This window comes from Podarcis liolepis (genome assembly GCF_965112155.1).
Source record: "Podarcis liolepis genome assembly, chromosome: 4".
NCBI lineage: Eukaryota > Metazoa > Chordata > Lepidosauria > Squamata > Lacertidae > Podarcis > Podarcis liolepis.
Window position 1 is genome coordinate 89,273,658 of NC_139558.1, and position 21,030 is coordinate 89,294,687.

The following is a 21,030-nucleotide window of genomic DNA, read 5'->3' on the forward strand; positions in this document are numbered from 1 at the left end:
CTCTTCATGATGCAGTGTTCTGGCTGTGCCGCTTCCTGAATAAGCCTCTGGCATCACATTGATCATTTGATCACCCTTCATGTTAAGATTAAAGTTGAATTAGCTGCCCATAGTGGAGGTTGCCTGCTGTGTATCTGCTAATCAAGTATCTGGAATTCCATAGGCTGTGGTCATTATCACGCCTCACGCCAACATCTCAGCAGAATCATCTACCTACAGGAGAAGTTGCTTGCTGTGTCCATGCATGAGTGGATTATCAGTGGTGTTATCCCAGTTTTGATGTGCTTATCTTTTAGGGCCTGCTTTGTTGTCCTTTTGGTGCCAGGCAAAATAATTTTTAAAAGAAACTAACAGGCCTTTTGGACTTAATTTTAGCCCTGATTGTTGTTATTAATCTGGATCTTACGATTTTGTTGCCTTTTTCGTCTGTGTTTTACAATCATTTTTTCATTTTTTGTTTTTTTTACCTATATTTTTTTGTTTCGGGGTTTTTTTATGTAAACTACTCTGGGAATTCCTATTGAATTATTATAATTTTTTTATAATAAACAAACAAATAATGTTTCATTTGTTGGAGCAAAACTCAAAAGATGTGCTTCCAAAATACTTAAACAACACTTCACTTGAATTAGGTGTTTGCAAAACACTCCAGCATCACTTGAATTCAGCATAAGGGAAAGAAGTTACCCAATTTGCTTCTTTCTCTTCATGTTGTGTTTTTGCAGGATACAGTAGCAAGACACTGCTCGCATTTGCTGCAAAAGCTTGACTCAGGAGAAATAAAACACTTGTCCTTTTTCCCTCTAGAAGGAAATGAAGTACAGTAGTACCTCGGGTTAAGAACTTAATTACCACATTTTTTGCTCTATAAGTCTCACTTTTTCCCTCCTAAAAAGTAAGGGGAAATGTGTGTGCGTCTTATGCAGCGAATGCAGGCTGCACAGCTATCCTAGAAGCCAGAACAGCAAGAGGGATTGCTGCTTTCACTGCGCAGTGATCCCTCTTGCTGTTCTGGCTTCTGGGATTCAGAATATTTTTTGTCTTGTTTTCCTCCTCCAAAAACTAGGTGCATCTTATGGTCTGGTGCATCTTATAGAGCGAAAAATACAGTAGTTCCGGAGGTCCATTCTTAACCTGAAACTGTTCTTAACCTGAGGTACCACTTTAGCTAATGGAGCATCCCGCTGCCGCCACGTGAGCTCTGTTCTCATCCTGAAGCAAAGTTCTTAACCCAAGGTACAATTTCTGGGTTAGCGGAGTCTGTAACCTGAAGCGTCTGTAACCCAAGTTACCACTGTAGTTTTTATTCAGCATGAGATTTTTTCTTCAAAAAAGACCAGTAGTGTTTAGCTGCTGCTTCCTGCAAAGGCCCAATGGAAAGGGAGAAAAACAAATCTTTACTTCCACCCCCAAAGTTCTCTGAGATAGAAAACAACAACAAAAAACAATCTTACTGCCACTGTCAACCTCCACAGAGGATGGAGAAGAAAATAATCAATGTTTTCTCAAAAAGCAAACATGATTTTTGGTGAATGCTTAGAGGTGCTTGTCATTGGTGAGGAGGCAGGTGCAGTTAAACTCTGCTTATGCATTGATCATTCCATTAGGTGTGATTGGATCATTCTGCCATTCTCTATGCCAGGATCCCAACATGGAGGAGGCTTCCCATTCTCACTGTATGATTCATAGTGCCTTTCAAATCTTTCTGGGGACAGGTAATTCTGCCTCAGTCTATTCCTGAGGATGTGTTTGGATAGATAAGTTACTATAGATACCAAGATTGCAGTAGAATTGCATGATTTCAAAAGAGGAACGCAGGTCAAATTTTGAGTCACCACGCCAGGCTCAAGCCTTAGCTTGTCTTCCTCCATAGGTGGGGCTGTCACTTTTCAAGGTGAGGCTTCAAAGAAATTAACAGAAAAACCAGTAATTTCTTTATGACCAACAGAAAACCAACATTGTCACAAAGACCAAGTTTATGTGTTCTTAGGGCTGCGAGTTTTCTAAAGGAAACTTAGAGGGACTTTTGTGTGTAGACAACATGCATAGGCCATGCTGATTATGACTTTATGCTGTTATTGTAAGAAATGTTAAAGAAGTTTCAATGCAAAGCAGTTGTATGCATGTTTACTCAGGAGAAAGTCCTACTGTTTCAGTGGAGCCACCGTATTTTTCACTCTATAAGACGCACCAGACCATAAGACGCACCTAGTTTTTGGAGGAGGAAAACAAGAAAAAAAATATTCTGAATCCCAGAAGCCAGAACAGCAAGAGGGATCTGGCTTCTGGGATAGCCTCTTGCTGTTCTGTCTTCTGGAACAGCTGCGCGAAGCCTCTTCAGGGCAGCAGGATGAAGGCTCCCCCTGCCCTCAAGAGGTTTCACATGGCTAAGCCAGAACAGCAAGCAGGATCACTGCACAGCGATCCCTCTTGCTGTCCTGGCTTATGGGAAAGCCGCACGCAGCCTCTCCCGGGCAGCGGGATGAAGGCTCCCCCAAGAGCCGCGCTCCCTTTAAAGAGTGCACGGAGCGTGTGTGCAGCTCTTGGCTTTTCCCCGAGGAGGGAGAAGGGCAGCCGTTCTCCCTCCTTGGGGAAAAGCCCCCAAGAGCCGCATACTCACTCCACGCGGCTCTTTAAAGGGAGCACTGAGCAGAGCCTCCCATCTGCATTCGCTCCATAACACGCACACACATTTCCCCTTACTTTTTGGAGGGGAAAAGTGCGTCTTATAGAGCGAAAAATACGGTAAGTGTCTTTAGAGCTGTAACCAGAGGTGTTTGTAACCTGAGGTACCACTGTATCAGTTTTATGCTTTGCCTATAGATTGTCATTGAGTATTTTCCTCTTTTGGATGTTACTCTTAGGTCCTGACTCTGAATCTTCTTTTTTCAGACTCTTAATGTTCAGTGGTACAGCTGCACTGTTGAACTGTAAGGAGCCCCGTGGGTTTGGGGCGCCGGTATGATTGCAGAGATGAGGTCTGCTACTTCCACGTAAGTCCCCTGCTAATATTTTGTTCCCCTTTGTGTGAATCCTTTTATAGAATTGAGTCTGTATGGTTGTAGAATTCAGGGAGTGCAACTTCTGAGTTTTGCAAAATGCTTCATTGCCGTATAATGTAACAGTGTTACGTTTCCCTCCCCATGTTTAGGGATGATGAAGAAAATGCTACATTTAAAATTTTGGTTGCTACCGACATTCATCTTGGGTACTTGGAGAAGGACGCGGCACGTGGAAATGATACGTTTGTAACATTTGATGAAATACTGAAACTTGCTCAAGATAATGAGGCAAGGCAGTTTTATAACACTTTGTAAGGTTAGCATCAAGGGACCAGTATTTTCTAGAAAGCAGTGTTTTAATGTGCCAACAGCTCTCTGTGTACCATGTAATCCATGACATTGTGTAGGCCAGGGATGGGGAACTTGTGTCCCTTAGATGGTTGCTGAATTGCAGCTTCCCTCATCCCTCTGGGCCACCTGACTGATGCTGAAGGGAGCTGGATTTAACACAGGTTCCTCATCCTGAGTGCCTTCAACCATAAGCAAGGATTGGAATAGTAATGAAGGGCTACATGTGGCAGGATATTTTACTTAAACGGCTTCAGAGATGTGACATGTTGCAGAAAAAATTGTTAAAATACAGATGGGGACATTATGGGAATAGTAATGTGGTTCTTCCAGTGCATCAGTTTCTTGAACTTTCACTGTAACATACGATGTATTATAGCTGATTTTAAAAAATGAATATATTTTACACAGTTACAAACTTAAATATTTATTAAAGACTCAGTATAAATTCCTGGATAAATTTGCCCTTTTATGTACTGTTCTCTGTTTAAGGCTAATCAGTGCTGAAAGAGCAAGATTTATTTTGATTATTTAGATTTTGTTTGCACTGTAAATTGCTTTTAGGTAACCAAAAACGGCTCAGAGAAATTTAGCTGTTTAATATGATGTATATAATGTTATTATGAATAATGAATACGATAATAATGTAATACTGCCAGTTTATTTATTTATTAATACTCTTTGCAAAGGTGTATGGTTTTATAAAACTGAAGTAAAAAATTATAAATGGAAATGGTTTTCAATATTTTAAAATAAACTTTTCCCTTTCCTTTTTATAGGTGGATTTTCTTTTATTAGGAGGCGATCTCTTTCATGAAAACAAACCTTCCAGAAAAACATTACATACTTGCTTAGAATTATTAAGGAAATATTGTATGGGTGACCGTCCTATACAGTTTGAAATTCTGAGTGACCAGTCAGTTAATTTTGGTTTTAGCAAGTAGGTATCTTTATGATAAAACTGACTATCATAGTTGTAATGTTTTCTAAATTGAGTTTAATAAATGATAATAATTATTTTGTGGCCATTCATTTATGGCATGTTTCAGTGTAAAAAGTGATGACTTGAGCAGTGATATTTCTGTTTATAAATAAACTTAAACTTTGCTCTCCTGTTCAGGTTTCCTTGGGTGAACTACCAAGATGACAATCTCAACATTTCTATTCCAGTTTTTAGTATTCATGGCAACCATGATGATCCAACAGGGGTAAGAATGTTATACAAAAGTTGATAACTAGTAGGGTTAATGAATTATTGGATATGACAAACCTTCAGAAGATTAGTAAAGAGTTTAAACATCAGAATCCAGCAAACATTTACACATTGATGTCCTTACAGTACAGCCCTAATAATGTCTACTTAGAAGTAAGTCCTATAGAGGTCATTGGGGCTTCCAGGTAATTTGGGTTAGGATTGTAGCCTTAGTGAGATTGCCTAGGTAAACTACTGTCTTAATTCTTGCATGAAATGGTTATGGTGGCTTACATTGTAATTTTGAAATAGTTGCATTGAGGTTTTTAAATGATTTATGCTTTTTAAGAAGGCATAAACTTGTTACATAAGGTGCTGAAAATGTGGTTGATGTGGCTCTCTGTTTCCTTTGTTGACCTTGGATAAAACATGCTTTTTAATGGCATAAACATGTACACTTACCATGTAATCAATTCTAGTTTATCCTCTTGAGGTCCACAAAGATATTAGTACTTAGCATTTTAAATATCTTTCATGTCTACATATATCTCTGTTCATTGTTTGTGGCCTATTGATGGCCGGAAGAAGGAGGGAAAAGAATCAATTCCACTTTACAAAAGCTTTCTTTCCCAGATGCCTAGCCCTAGAGGCTATTACAGGCACCAGGCTAGTAGCTATTTATAAGCCTAGTTTAGCTGATCTGGAAAAGAATACAAGATTTTCCTTCCTTAACTGCTTTACATTGGTTGGGAAACCTGTGTTCCTCTACTTGTTGCTGGACTACAACTATCATCCCTGGCTGGCTGTGGCTAATGGGAATTGTAGTCCAACATTTGCTGGACCACCTTTTCCTCATCTGTACTTCATGTGTTGCTGGCCTAAATGGTGACCAAGCCAACCTTTGGTAAACAAATGCTAATTGTAGATATTCCTTCATCTATCTTACAGGCAGATGCTCTTTGTGCTTTGGACATCTTAAGTTGTGCAGGACTTGTGAATCATTTTGGACGGTCACCATCTGTAGAGAAGATAGACATTAGTCCCGTTTTGCTTCAGAAGGGCAGTTCCAAAATTGCTCTTTATGGATTAGGTATGCTATTTTTTTTTTGAATGGTGGCAAGGCTTTAATGAAACCATAACATATTGGAGGAACATCAAGTCTGGCCTGAAGATGGTGAATTTTATTTATTAGAATTAGCTTTATGATCCTGGGGTGTAAGATCAGTGGAGTTTGATTTGGAAAACCTTAAGTCTGTTGACCAGCTTTTATGGTTTTCACCAAATGAGGGGAAACTAGGTTTGCCTGAAGATGGTGAATTTTATTTATTAGAATTAGCTTTATGATCCTGGGGTGTAAGATCAGTGGAGTTTGATTTGGAAAACCTTAAGTCTGTTGACCAGCTTTTATGGTTTTCACCAAATGAGGGGAACCTAGGTTTGATGTCTCTAACGTTTGTAGTAGAGTAAATAGCTCTTTCCATTATACCTGTCAGTAAATCAAAGGGGGAAAAGATGGTAAGCAATGAGTGCATGAAAAGTGCTTTGCATTTAATAATTAAATTATTTGTGGATAATTGAAAACCCTATCCATTATTATTATTATTTAATTAAATACTGACTTTCCCCCTCTGTCTTCCTGGTTCATTAGTGCTGGTCTGCTTGCTGGCTCCTTCACCACATTTTCCTATTTCTTTCATTCTCCTACTTTTCTACAGAAACCTGAGTGCCCTTGCCATACTACTATGTGGAAGTCACACAAACACCTGTTTTTTTTTTAAAATCAAGTGATGTATTTAAATTTTACTAAACAAATACAGTGGTACCTTGGTTTTCGAACATCTCCATTAACAAACGTTTCGGTTTTCGAACACCGTAAACCCGGAAGTAAATGCTTCAGTTTTTGAACACGCCTTGGGAGTCAAACATGCCACGCAGCTTCCACTGAGTGCAAGATCCTGAGCCTAGCTGTTGGCTATTGAGTTTTCAGTTTCTGAAAGTTTCAGAACTCGAACGGTCTTCTGGAACAGATTGTGTCTGAAAAATGAGGTACCACTGTAAAAGGAAGTTCATGTAGATTGTAGATGTGAGGCAAGTTGGCCTGAGCTGGTAGATAGCACAGTGTAGGAATACAGCAAGCTGGCTTATACTGAGATGGAACCATTGTTCCATCTAGAGCAGTATTGTCTACATTGACTGGCAGCAGCGGTTGAAGAATTCAGATAGGATTCTCTCGAACCAAGGACCGTCTGTGTGCAAAACAAATGCCTCACTTCCGAGCTACAGCACTTCCCCGAAACAGAACAATAAACTCTCGAGCACATGGTTCCGGAACCTATTTCCCCCAGATTTCTCTGCTGTTGCTTTGGCCTGCCAATTTCTCGTTAGCATGTTTTCCCTGCTTTGCTTCCATCCAGCACTTGTATTTCTTTTAGAAACTGTTCTGGGGGGGGATCAGGTTTTAAATATTCTAGAAACCTAAACAATTGAGATTGCGGCTCTCCTTTTAGTCAGGCTTGATAATAAATACTTTGGCAGTAGGCAGCCACTTCCTGCCCAACTCACCAAGCTCAGGGCTCCCTCCTTCACTGGATGCCATAGCTCATGGGTGGGCAAATTAAGGCCCAGGGGCCTTATCCGGCCCAATCGCCTTCTAAATCCAGCCCACGGACGGTCCGGGAATCAGTCTGAGTAGAATGTGTCCTTTTATTTAAAATGCATCTCTTGGTTATTTGTGGGGCCTGCCTGGTGTTATTTACATGAGTAGAATGTGTCCTTTTATTTAAAATGCATCTCAGGGTTATTTGTGGGGCATAGGAATTCGTACATTTTTTCCCCCAGAATATAGTCCGGCCCCCCACAAGGTCTGAGGAACAGTGGACCGGCCCCCTGCTGAAAAAGTTTGCTGACGCCTGCCATAGCTCCTTACTGCGTTTCTTTGACTAGGACACACAGCACTGGTCTGGGGGCTGCCAGCCTTTACTTTGTCGTGAGTGCATCCTCGGCAGTTCTGCTCTGTGTCATTTTTAGACAGGGAACTCAGTGCAGCAGCTTGGGGGGCAGTGATGACTGTGTAGGAGAGTGTCGGATGCCGCTTGGCTGCTGACCCAGGACATGCTACTTGCTGAAAGTGAATATGTAAGTGGCAAGTTGCAAGGCAGTTTTAGACCTTTTCTAAACATTGGCAACTTTAATACAAACCATTGGGCTGGCAAGGATAATTTAGTTCAACCACTTGCCAATGAAGGAAGTTTTTACTGCAGTACAGTATGTCATTTTCACGGTATTTCATTACAAACAACTCACTACAAGGTAATTATTATGTCTGTTCCAGGATCTATTCCAGATGAGAGACTTCACAGAATGTTTGTGAACAAGCAAGTAACTATGCTGAGACCAAAGGAAGATGAAGATAGTTGGTTTAATCTGTTTGTAATTCACCAGAACAGGTACTGCTGTTGTGTTTTTGTATATTCTATTGGTCCAGAGGGGATGGGGCAACCCAGTCACACGGGTGAGGTACAAATGTTGATGATGAAATTTGTACCTTTCTCTCCCCCCTCCACTCTGCTCAGCCTTGCTTTAAAGTTGTCATTTTGCTTGTTCTTTGATGACAGAAAAAAGATGGTGGACTACGATACCAGCTCTGCACAGCTGATGTGAATATAGAGTACTTTTCTGCTTTTAGAGGGACATAATAATAATAATAATAATAATAATAATAATAATAATAATAATAATAAATTTTATTTATATCCCGCCCTCCCCAGCTGAAGCCGGGCTCAGGGCAGCTAACAACAATAAAACAGTACAAAAGCACAGCACAAACAACACTCTAAAATCATTCATTATAAAATTAATTAATATAATAACCTTAATAATAACCTTAGGCAACAGGTTTTAACTCTTTAATAGGGAAGGGACGCGGGTGGTGCTGCGGGTTAAACCACAGAGCCTAGGGCTTGCTGATCAGAAGGTCGGCAGTTCAAATCCCCGCGACGGGGTGAGTTCCCGTTGCTCGGTCCCTGCTCCTGCCAACCTAGCAGTTCGAAAGCACGTCATAGTGCAAGTAGATAAATAGGTACCGCTCTGCCGGGAAGGTAAACGGCGTTTCCGTGTGCTGCTCTGGTTCGCCAGAAGCGGCATTGTCATGCTGGCCACATGACCTGGAGGCTGTACGCCGGCTCCCTCGGCCAGTAAAGCGGGATGAGCGCCGCAACCCCAGAGTCGTCCACGACTGGACCTAATGGTCGGGGGTCCCTTTACCTTTAAAATACCGTAATCCTTAGGGTAAGGAATAGTTGCTCTTAGCAATTTGAAAAATAAACAACTTTTATTTATGTGGGACCCAAAGTTCTCATTTGAATGATGGCTTGCTCTTGTCAAGTGAGTAACCTTTTCTGTTACCTGTGTTTATAAATAACAATGGATAAATTTTGCTTTTCATTCTGGCTCCTCCTTGGTGTGGATGGGTCACTTTTGATTATGCAAAAAACGAGGTTTAGTGGTGGTAGGATTGCATAAGGCTATGGGCGACTTGATCTGGGGACTTAGCAATAGGACCCAAGTGTCCTACTCTCTGAGTCAACAAAGCAGCTTGCAGGTGGAAGGAGTTGCTGGGCTATTTCCCTGTGCTTCAGTGCTACCCTTATAATGGCCTCTTACATTTGACCGTTGCTGATCTGTCTGCAACCTGAACTTCTGTCTGTCCTACAGCTTTAATTCAATTCGCCTTTCCTTACCTTTTGAAAATTGTACATGTTTTTGCAGTTGTTAAAGTGGAATTAAATATTTTATAAACACTTACTTTAACTGGAATATTTTAGTTTAATATCAGTGTAAAACCACCTCCTCAGTTTTGCAATTATGTTTGTATGTTTCCTTTTGTACAGGAGCAAACATGGTGCCACAAATTATATTCCGGAACAGTTTCTAGATGATTTTATTGATCTCGTAATTTGGGGTCATGAGCATGAATGTAAAATAGCTCCTGCCCGAAATGAACGACAACTTTTCTATGTGTCTCAGCCAGGAAGTTCAGTGGTCACATCTTTGTCACCAGGCGAAGCTGCCAAAAAGTATGTACTTAAGTTTTATTTGTTATTTCGTCTGGTTTACTAAATGAGATCTTGCAAATTACTGTATTTTTCCGTCTATAAGATGCCCCCATGTATAAGACGCCCCCTATTTTTGTGGCAACAACCAATCACCAGTCCACCCTCAGCACTATCCGTGTATAAGATGCCCCCTAATTTTTGACATTTTTAAAAGGAAAAAAACCTAGTCTTATACATGGCAAAATATGTTATTCTTTGCTTGCTCTCACCCTTTCGGCTTGTTTATAAGGTGAAAGCAGGGGACTCTAATTTCTATTCCTGGTATTAAGGGGAAACTGGTGAGGAATTAGAAGATCTCCCCATCCCTTAAGCCCTGCCCCTTAGTTTTAGCTGCTTGCTCCTACCTGAGTCCCCTAATCTGCTCAACCTCAAAAACGCTGTTCTAGAGAAGGCTTCAGGGCTCTCTCACTGTGACAGATGGCAATTCCTGTTGTCACAGTACTAGGACTGTCTTGCGCCTCCCTTCCTACAATTTCAGTGATTTACCAAAGGGTGCAGGACCTAACTTGACTTGTGGGTGCTGACTCCCCAGTTGCACTATCTGTTCTTGGTACAAGCATGCCATATACCATTCAGCTGAAATGTCTACAAGAAGGGAGAAGGCACTGAGCCTCTTGTCTGTGTCCCCTGTTTCCCCCCAGTGGTGGAACTGGACTGACATAAAGTGGCAGGTAGAGAGGGCTGGGCTAAGGAGAACAAGCTCTGCATTGTTCCAGTCCTGGCCAGGGAGGGTGGGGTATAAATATTATTATTATTATTATTATTATTATTATTGGACCCTCCCCTAATAGTGATCTTGTAAACTAGCAAATTGAACCATAACTGATTTCTTTGCTATGCTCCTTTGAAACAAACAAACAAACAAACAAACACACATTCAGAATCTTAGTAGCAGAATAGTCTCCATGGGCACCAGCAACCTTTAATCCAAATGGCTATGGAGCAATTCACCCAGAGACATGGAGAACTGCACAGGAAATTTTTGCCATGCAAGGTGCAGAGTGGGAGAATCTGGCATTTCTTTCCTTAAGTAAAGGAAGGAAAGATGGGGGGGGGCAGTTATTATTGGAGGAGGCCCTGTTCTCTAGGGCTAAGAGGCAGTCTCTGGTATAACTTCTGGAGGAGACTGGACTGCCTTTGGCTCAAGTCCCCGTTCAACTTCCTACCTTCTGACGGAAGACAGACCTCGAGGAGCTCATGCACTGGCATGAGAACCAAATAATAATTAAAAAGAGAGAGAGAGAGAAAAGGAAAGAGGTCTGTGCCATCCAAGATGCAGAGTGCAAGAATCTGCCATTGTTGTTCTCTTCTCAGAAGAAGATAATACAAGTAAATAGATTTCTGTAGCTTAGGTAATGTAGCCTTGTTAAGACAGAATTGCGATTGTAGATTTACTGACTACATTTTAGACTAAAAACTGCTTGCCTGGTGCCCATGAGTTCCCAAACTATTTGCTGAGCTGCTGGCATACTTGACGAGGAAGGACAGATTCTATAATGTTGTTGATAGTGAATGCAAAGAAAATGGATGTTTAGCTGGTCTTGGTGAAAGAAACCTGTGAAGGCAGAATAGGGTTCATGATGGGGTAGAGATTACAGATGGCAGGTTATTTCTGTCAAAAATGTAAGTCAGATCTTTAGCTGCAATGGTCTGCATTAAGCTTAGTATGAGAAGGGGATTCTTGCCCATCTCCATTCACTGCACATTGGTATAAGGACCCAGATCCATTTTGATTATTCCCAGTGTGAACTTCTCCTAGCCATGGCCCTTGAACTTCCTGTCCACCTGTTAAGGCTCCTATAACAAGTAGCAGCTTTCCATCATGTTGACAACTCTGTGAGCCTAACAGTGATCATGGCTGAAATAAATTCTCAGGGTATGTGCCACACTCGATTTACCCGGCTTTGCTCAATGCATTCCAGACATGTTGGCTTGCTGCGCATCAAAGGCAAAAAAATGAATATGCAAAAGATTCCTCTCCAAACAGTACGGCCTTTCTACATTGAGGACATTGTTCTTGCTGACCATCCTGACATCTTTAATCCTGACAATCCTAAAGTAACACAAGCGATACAAGCTTTCTGCATGGAAAAGGTAGGAGCTGGAAAAGATAGGAGTGGGGCACGAGTCCACTATGGTTTTGGATATTAGGAGTGCTGTCTCATTTTGTACGTGGACACTTTGTATGTGGGTTGTAATATTGTGGAATATGAATGGTTCATAGAGTTAATGTTTGAGGCTGTGAATCTACTATTCACAGTGTTGTCAAATGGATGGTGAGTGATACTGGATGAATGATTGCATGTTATGGGGTTTGAAATATTTATGTCATACTGCCTTGTAGTTCTTTCAGCCAGATGGGCAGGGTAAATGTAATAAAAATATTATTATTATATTGTATTGTATTGTATTATTAGGATATTGCCTTTGTATTCTGTTATGTGAATAATTTGATGTGGTTTTTTGCACTTAATTCTGCATGTAAACTGATTTGAGATCTTTTAGATGGTTGATAAATGGAAATAATAAACAAATAGCCAGGTATGTTTTTTTTCCCCTTCTCATTTTTAAAGGTTGAAGCCATGTTGGACAATTCAGAAAGAGACCGTCTTGACAACCCCAGACAACCAGATAAGCCTCTAATAAGATTACGAGTAAGATGGGGCTCCTAATATGGTTTTTTTAAAAATTAAAAAGCAAATGTATGTTCTTGTTCAGCATACATTTTAGGGCCTCCCTCCCCCTTTGTGGAGTGGTAGTACGTGGCTATCTTGTCTGCATTCCTTGAAGCAGAGGAACTTGAGGCACTTGTGGGAAATAATAAGGGGTTTAAAAGCCATCTAGCTATTTAAAAAAGAGAGAACAAATGCGGTTTTTAATGTTTGAAATAATTTCTGTTTGCTTGTAAAAGCCTGCTGTTGAGATGAATTATTAAAGATGGGTATCTTGAATGTTGTGCTGTATTGTAAACACCAGGATGGTTAGTTAGATATTCGCAAGGGCATTAGACTAAACTGATGAAAATTGGATCATTTTAGATGTTTGGTTGCAGAGCCTATACCTTTAACGCTTATTTTCTTCTCTCTTTTTTTGAAGGTAGATTACAGCGGAGGCTTTGAACCATTCAACATTGTGCGTTTCAGCCAAAAGTTCATGGATAGGATAGCTAATCCCAAAGATATCATACATTTTTTCAGGCACCGGGAGCAAAAAGAGAAAAATGGTAAAAGAATGAACAATAATGTAGCTTCTACAGAGGATTGTAGCAAATATTGTTGATGGGGAAAACAACATTATTCATGGAAGTACTTTGGTGTGGCAACAATGTATTTGAAGCATTGCAGTGCTTCTATACAACAATAATGTAGCATTGTTCTATACGCAGGAATCCTTTGTTGACAGGATGTGTTAGTTTAATATCTCTCTGAGTATGATTTAAACATTGGGAACCAACCAATATATATCATAAAATATTAGTTACCACAGGTTAGGAATTGTTCTGTGTTAAGGTCAGGTATTGTCACACACACACACACACACACACACACACACACACACACAGACTGTTCTTTTGAATTATTTCACCCTGCAGATCTGCATTTTGCCTTATTGTAATGATAATTTGGGGTAGCAAACCATTTCTCTACATGGGCTAAAAATTGCATCATTTTTCCTTTTTTAAAAGATGAGATTAACTTTGGAAAACTGGTCCACAAGCCTGCATCAGAGACAACAACTTTGAGGGTAGAGGATCTTGTTAAACAATACTTCCAGACAGCTGAGAAGGTAAACTTAGTATTCAGAATAATAATGTCCAATAATAATGTCTGTTAAAATACACAAAATAAGTAATTGATCCACAAAACCAAGTCTAGGTCTTGCAGCAATCATTCCAATAGACCTGAGAAGGCACTGCAAAAACAGTTGGTGAGCTTCTTTTGTAAGTTTGCTGAGCTGTTTTTTAAAAGAAATATTTTTATTAAAGCTTTCTTAATTTGTTGAGCTGCCTTTTGAGTCCTCGCTCCAGTCCTCGCTTACTTACCGTATTAACCTGTGTATAAGATGACCCCCAATTTATCACTAAAAAAAAATCCAGAAAAAAGGTCGCCTTATACATGGAAAAATATGGTATATTTTAATCTGAGGTCTGAAAACAAAATAAGGAGCAATTGCACCTCTGTTGGGAGGGAGTTGTACGTATGACATTCCACAATGGAGAAGGTCCTGTTCTGCGTTGCTACACCACAAACTAACTGGAACAATGAGCAGGGCCTCTGCAATTCTTAACACAAAGGTGGAGAACCTTTTTCTGCGGGTCAGATAGAAAAGCCTGGAGGACTGCATAGTACAAACCATGGTTTGGTGTTACACCTGAACCAGCGCAGGCTGATTTATTACACTATGTGCTTTTGTAGTCAAGAACCATAAAGCTTAGGGCGGCATTCAACTAAATAATTGTGTGAGCACAATGACTTCACCCTGTGCATCCCTGCCTTTAGCCAATAATTTTCAATCACTTGCATTTCGGCTCATCTTAAGTCCCCCCTCCCCAGCAGGTTACATAGTTTCACCACCCAAGAACACCAGCTTTAAATAAATCGGGGGTATTCAATGCAGTATCTTGTTTGTCTTTTGGCAAGAAAGTGCAGCTTTCCCTCCTGACTGAAAGAGGCATGGGAGAGGCAGTGCAAGAGTTTGTGGATAAGGAGGAGAAGGATGCGATTGAGGAGCTGGTGAAATTCCAGCTAGAGAAGACGCAGCGGTTTCTGAAGGAACGCCATACAGATGCAGAGGAAGCCAAAATTGATGAAGAGGTTAGTAGGGAGCATGGGTAGGCAAACTAAGGCCTGGGGGCCGGATGCGGCCCAATCACCTTCTAAATCCGTCCCGCGGATGGTCCAGGAATCAGCATGTTTTGACATGAGTAGAATCATAGAATCATAGAATCCTAGAGTTGGAAGAGACCACAAGGGCCATCGAGTCCAACCCCCTGCCAAGCAGGAAACACCATCAGAGCACTCCTGACATATGGTTGTCAAGCCTCTGCTTAAAGACCTCCAAAGCAGGAGACTCCACCACATTCCTTGGCAGCAAATTCCACTGTCGAACAGCTCTTACTGTCAGGAAGTTCTTCCTAATGTTTAGGTGGAATCTTCTTTCTTGTAGTTTGGATCCATTGCTCCGTGTCCGCTTCTCTGGAGCAACAGAAAACAACCTTTCTCCCTCCTCTATGTGACATCCTTTTATATATTTGAACATGGCTATCATATCACCCCTTAACCTCCTCTTCTCCAGGCTAAACATGCCCAGCTCCCTTAACCGTTCCTCATAAGGCATCGTTTCCAGGCCTTTGACCATTTTGGTTGCCCTCCTCTGGACACGTTCCAGTTTGTCAGTGTCCTTCTTGAATTGTGGTGCCCAGAACTGGACACAGTACTCCAGGTGAGGTCTGACCAGAGCAGAATACAGTGGCACTATTACTTCCCTTGATCTAGATGCTATACTCCTATTGATGCAGCCCAGAATTGCATTGGCTTTTTTAGCTGCCGCGTCACACTGTTGGCTCATGTCAAGTTTGTGGTCAACCAAGACTCCTAGATCCTTTTCACATGTACTGCTCTCAAGCCAGGTGTAGAGTAGAGTAGAATGTGTCCTTTTATTTAAAATGCATCTCTGGGTTATTTGTGGGGCATAGGAATGTGTTCATTTTTTTCCTTCAAAATATAGTCCGGCCCCCCACAAGGTCTGAGGGACAGTTGACCGGCCCCCTGCTGAAAAAGTTTGCTGACCCCTGTATGGAGGGACTTACCTTTCTTGAAATGACAGTGGGTAGCAATATTTGGGAGAAAGAAAGGTGTTGGAACTTCACAATTATTTTCTGTAAACCTCCCAACGTCCCCGCCCCACCCCCAATTCACCGTTCTGACAAGCCGATCCTTGTTACTAGCGTGTTCTGAAGATTGGAGTATTAAAAGATAACCCACCCCCTTATATTATGAGACATCTTATTAAAGGGACTGAGTTGCATTGCCATTTTAAGCCACAAGATGGCAGCAAAATAGTATAAACTGGCTTTACACAGCTGGATGCCCTCCAGTTGATTCAGACCCAACAACCTTAATCTGAATGACTTAATAGCTGTTGGATGCATTTACCAATGTAAGTCATGAAGGTCAAGCTCTACCTATCAGCATCTCAGGATGCCCCCCATTATTTGTTGTTTTAATAATGGAAAGAGCAAAACAGTCCCATTCTTTTTTGCCTATCTTTTTTACCCTGAAAGTGTAAAAATACATAGTTACCGTAGTTACCTTTTACCACTTCAACACAGGTGCAACGCTTTAGAGAGTCGAGAAGAAAAAACACCATGGAGGAGGACGAGGAAGTTCGAGAGGTAATTAAGCTGAAAAAACTGAAAGGATCTAAGGTGACTTGGGCCGTCATAGCTGTCAACTTTTCCCTTTTCTTGTGAGGAATCCTATTCGGAATAAGGGAATTTCCCTTTTAAAAAAGGGAAACGTTGACAGCTAGTTGATTGGCTTGAATAACATTTCTTTAGAGAGAGAGAGAGAGAACTTCTGTATGCAAGCAGTAGCTTCCATTGTGTCCAAAATGTGTATCGCAATGTGTTGATATTCATTTCAATTTTTTCCCCGTGTCATATTTCTTTGGTAATAAACCTGTTCCCCAAACTTTGCCCTGATCACATGGTGTTTCAAGCTGTGTTTAATTAAAACTGGAAGCAGAAGCTTCCAGACTCCGACTCCTCAACCAGCACTGAGCCCCAGTGGGAGTCTAGGCTCATTCTTGTGAAGCACAAAACTCCGACTTAGCTGCTAATACAAGTTGGCTCCAGCAAAATAGATACTTTTGAGTTCTCCCCTCTCATCTACATTCAAATCACAAATTGTATCTGTCTACATTGGCAAACCCAAAGATCCAGAGTTTTCCATCACTGCTGGATGCCTAAACATGGCTCGTAAGAGGCACACTCTATGGGTTCTAATAGTTTTTACAAGGCATTGCCTAAAATTTGCCATCAAATCAAAGATCACCAGATTTGTTAAGCGATTTGTTGACGGGTTCTTTTTTTGTCATCCTTTGTAAAAAGCATGTCTTGAATCAATGTTTCATTGTGGCAAGGAATGGATCTGTGATTCTTTACTGTGTGGTCTACCAATGTAAGCTCAAGATTTTATGGTGGTGATGGGAACCCTGTGTAAAATCATGCAAATTCAAGAATATCTGTTTTAATTTTTCTGAACCTGGCAGCTGTGTCTGTGTGTGGGATGGTGGTGGTCACTTGTTCTTCCTTGCTTCCAAGAGAGAAAGAACCTTTTAAAAAGGGAACCTTTTTAAAAGGGAAGCTTTTAATGTTCAATAGGCTATTGCATTTTAATATTGTGTTGAAAGCTGCCCAGAGTGGCTGGGGAAACCCAGCCAGATGGGCGGGGTATAAATAAAGTATCATGAATAATAATAATAATAATAATAATAATAATAATAATAATAATAATATTACCAGAGAGGGTGGTGCCCATGGTGCACACTTAAAAGTTCTTGGGCTCAAAAAGGTTTTTCAGCATTGATTTAGTATTATGCCTGAACCAACCCCCTGGGGAAAGCAAATGAAACTTCGATTTTTGTTCCAGTAAGGCCGTTAATATGCTTCAACATTGGTTAATACTTTTCTCTCAGGCTTTAAACAGGGCCAAAGCTCATAGATCTCAGGGAGCCTATCATGCTTCCGCCAGTAGTGATGATGACCTCATGGATGTGGCTACCTCTGGTCAAAGGGCTAATGATGATTCAGATGATGATGATTTGCCACCCAGCAGAGGAAGAGGGAGAGGTCGGGCAAGAGGCGGTAAAGGGCAGAACGCAACAGCAAGAGGAGCATCTCGACGAGGAAGAGGAGGCCAGTAGCCTTATTGTCCTTTGCAATTGCAATCCCAAAATTCTGGGATTATGATGGTGATGATAGTCATAATATGCATATATACATAAAGCTCTGAAGGGATGCTGGTGGCGCTGTGCTCTAAACCACTGAGCCTCTTGGGCTTGCTGATCAGAAGGTCAGCGGCTCGAATCCCCATGACGGGGTGAGCTCCTGTTGTTCGGTCCCAGCTCCTGCCCACCTAGCAGTTCAAAAGCATGCCAGTGCAAGTAGATAAATAGGTACCACTCTGGTGGGAAGGTAAACGGCGTTTCCGTGCGCTGCTCTGGCTGGCCACAAAGCGAGATGAGCGCCGCAACCCCAGAGTCGTTCACTACTGGACCTAGCGGTCAGGGGTCCCTTTACCTTTATACATAAAGCTCAGTTTGCAAATGTGCACAGTTTGCTAGGGGGGAAAAAGGGCTATATGTTACCCATGTGCCCCGTTACCTCCAGACTGGTGGAATCCTTTCCTTGTGTGAGGACGTTGTTGTTTGGTCGTTTAGTCGTATCCGACTCTTCATGACCCCATGGACCAGAGCACACCAGGCACTCCTGTGAGGAGGATACTTATGATTACACAGGCATAGGCAAACTCCAGCCCTCCAGATGTTTGGGACTACAATTCCCACTATCCCTAGCTAACAGGACCAGTGGTCAGGGATGATGGGAATTGTAGTCCCAAACATCTGAAGGGCCGGAGCTTGCCTATGCCTGATTAAACAGATCAAAGAGGGAATTAGAGGTATTTCTTAAGCACACATCCATTCTATGATGATTTGCATTGGTGATTCATGGTCAATTTCCAGTTTTAAGGAAGCATTTGCATATCTTTCATCTTAGATCATTTTCTCTGCCCTAGCTCTTCTCTGTCAACCCTTTTCATGCTGGGGTGATACAGACACCTGCCCAAAACACCAAACACTTGTGGCTCTTATGATTGCAGGAAACCTCTCCCTGGCCACTACTTTTTCCTTAGAGGAATTCTATCTGCACATTCATTCATGGAAATGGTAGAGACTATCTCACATCTGCATGCACATGCTTTCTTGAGCATGCACTACTCTATAGTTGCTACAATGCAGACCCTCTTCTTACTTCTCCAGGCCAAAATAGAGCTTCCTTTCTCAGGTACAGGCTACCATTCTTAGAGCTGAGTGTGTCGTAACAGGCATGCATAGCGAAACACAGAGAAAAGGGTTGGATCACTCTATCTGCTGCACCGTAGTGGCTCAGTTAAAAATTGGAGAAATGTAAACATCTGAATATTTACTTTTCTGTTACTGCAGGAGGCACTGGCCAGGACCAGATGATTAGCAGCAGAACATATAAATCTGCACCCGTTCCTACAAAGAATATGTCCATCATGGATGGTACGTTCAGAATGCAAGTGAACCCCTATATCATACTGACATGCATGTCCGAATTTATTACTCTCTTTAAAGATACCTTAAGAAAATAATCCACTTGATGTTTTTGATGTGTCATAGTATCGTACATGTGTCATTTTCAGAGGTTTAGTTTTCTTAGGGAGCAATCCTATGCACAAGAAGCTGGTATAAAGCTCGCCAATGTAATTTAAGCCAGTGTAAAGTTACTCCAGATCCAAATCTGGTCCAGCGGTAGGACTGCTGCTGTTGTTTTGCCTAAGCCTGGTAGATGGAAAACAGGCCTTTAATATAGTGTTCTTTGCCATGTTACCGAGATAAATGGGCTGAGGATCCAGCCTCATTTGCCAGCCTTTCTGATTCTGCCCCTGCCACACCCCTATTTGGGGACTGACACTAGCCTCAACTCAGATGGATGAGCAAGTTATTTGATGCATCTTCGACTGAGCTAGCGCTGGGAACTTAACACCAGCTGAGCTGATGATCCACTGTATCCTAAGCTGTTGATCCTGATGGATCTTTCCATAGGATTGCTCCCCTAGTCTGTGGCAGCAAGAGTCTTGTGGCACATTAAAGACTCACAAATGTATTCTGGCATAAACCTTTGTAGATTAGAGTCTACCTAATCAGATGCATGAAATGCTATTCTCAGTTGGCATGGGATGGAGGAAAAACGGGTAACAGTGATGTTACAGGTAGTTGGAAATTTAATACAAATGCATACTGTCTAATAATTATGTTAAACTTAAATGTATGTAAAATAAGCACAGTCACCAGTCACAAAAGCAGTATTGGTGATGAGAATTCAAATATCTGGCGTTGCCAAGTGAATTAACACATATAGTGAAATAGAAGCCCACTGTCTTGCATTAGACCACAAGTGATAGAACTTTTTGACATGTTTTCATCCAGCAATTTCACACTGGAGTTTTCCTTTTGAAGTTCCTTTGCACTTTCACATAAGCAGTTGAGTATCCTTAGAAGTTGATGTGTTCTCTGGTTGGATTCTGCACATTTCTCTCTGATATCAGACCTGTGTCTATTTATTACCTTTTGTGTAGAGACTGACTTGGTTGTTGTGTTACAGCTCTGAAGGGCATTGTTGGCAGATGATAGTGCATGTAAGGTTGGAAGATAAGCAGGGGAATGTGCTCTTGATGTTGCTGCTAGTTTTATTAGGTCCTTTATTTTTTATATTCTTTTCTTTTCTTTTTCACCACCTGTCTTTATGATAGGGAAGTATTGTGTCCAGGATGGGCATGTTTGATAATACCTAGCTGCTACTATATATAACATGTGCGTCAGCCTATAGATGTACCTGCTTGCTTGCGGGTTAATTTGCCATTTCTCAGTAAAAAGCAATCTGATGCACAGCAGCTACTTCTAGATATGCCTTCATAGCAATTCCAGTTGTTCATGCTCCACAGGTACTAATGGTGAATGACGTTTTCAGGCAGCTAAGAAAATAAAGCGCTGTAGAGAGCTGACCTTGCACAGGATTGTGTATTGTGATCACAATGGTAACCTGTGAAATGTAGGCTTCCTATGGAATGATCTTGGGTTGTAAGCCAGTGTGATTTTCACATTTTATATTTTATGTTTAACTCTTCTGTTTTATGTTGGTTTGCTTTCTAGCAAGAGAAGTGAATAACCCACTGCTTTTTGTATCTTCTCAAGGTTGAATACTAGCATTCTGTATTCTGTATTCCTCTTGGCACAAGAGGATAGAGCAGCTGTTCAGGTTTTTTAAAACTTACTTGTACCAGTAGCGTGTCTCATTCTTATTAAGTTAATTCACCAGTAACTTGTTTTGGTGTTTTTCACCGGTGTTAATTATAAATTCTCTTGAGACAGTTGTTTGGAAGGCAATTAATAAATTGATGATGGGGAAAATAATAATAATGATGGGAATAACAGTCAATAATTCATGTTACTTGCAGTAAGTGTGTTTTCAAAGCTTGCATGTTTTTTGTTGCATTTTGTGTACTTAAAAACCATGATTTTTTTGTTGTGATGCTACAAATTTCCACTAAGCTCCTTTGATTAATTT

The 21,030-nt window shown here is 41.1% G+C and overlaps 1 protein-coding gene across 7 annotated transcripts in view; it reads left to right on the forward strand.

The window, feature by feature from the left end:
* The window catches only part of MRE11 (MRE11 homolog, double strand break repair nuclease), a 30,065-nt gene that overhangs the window by 2,501 nt on the left and 6,534 nt on the right, over positions 1-21,030 (forward strand). For 2 of the 7 annotated variants that reach the window (XM_083499590.1, XM_083499591.1), the window contains exons 2-17: positions 1,608-1,715; positions 2,893-2,993; positions 3,152-3,290; positions 4,130-4,290; positions 4,471-4,558; positions 5,491-5,632; positions 7,874-7,988; positions 9,432-9,617; positions 11,579-11,750; positions 12,230-12,310; positions 12,753-12,879; positions 13,342-13,442; positions 14,297-14,470; positions 15,988-16,050; positions 17,355-17,574; positions 18,882-18,965. In XM_083499590.1, coding sequence (XP_083355716.1) covers positions 2,962-2,993; positions 3,152-3,290; positions 4,130-4,290; positions 4,471-4,558; positions 5,491-5,632; positions 7,874-7,988; positions 9,432-9,617; positions 11,579-11,750; positions 12,230-12,310; positions 12,753-12,879; positions 13,342-13,442; positions 14,297-14,470; positions 15,988-16,050; positions 17,355-17,574; positions 18,882-18,965 — 1,885 coding nt within the window. In that variant the 5' untranslated portion in view covers positions 1,608-1,715; positions 2,893-2,961. Of the gene's footprint in view, positions 1-1,607; positions 1,716-2,892; positions 2,994-3,151; positions 3,319-4,129; positions 4,291-4,470; positions 4,559-5,490; positions 5,633-7,873; positions 7,989-9,431; positions 9,618-11,578; positions 11,751-12,229; positions 12,311-12,752; positions 12,880-13,341; positions 13,443-14,296; positions 14,471-15,987; positions 16,051-17,354; positions 17,575-18,881; positions 18,966-21,030 lie in introns of all 7 variants that reach the window. The other 5 variants (XM_083499593.1, XM_083499594.1, XM_083499589.1 and 2 more) reach the window with 5 other exon arrangements.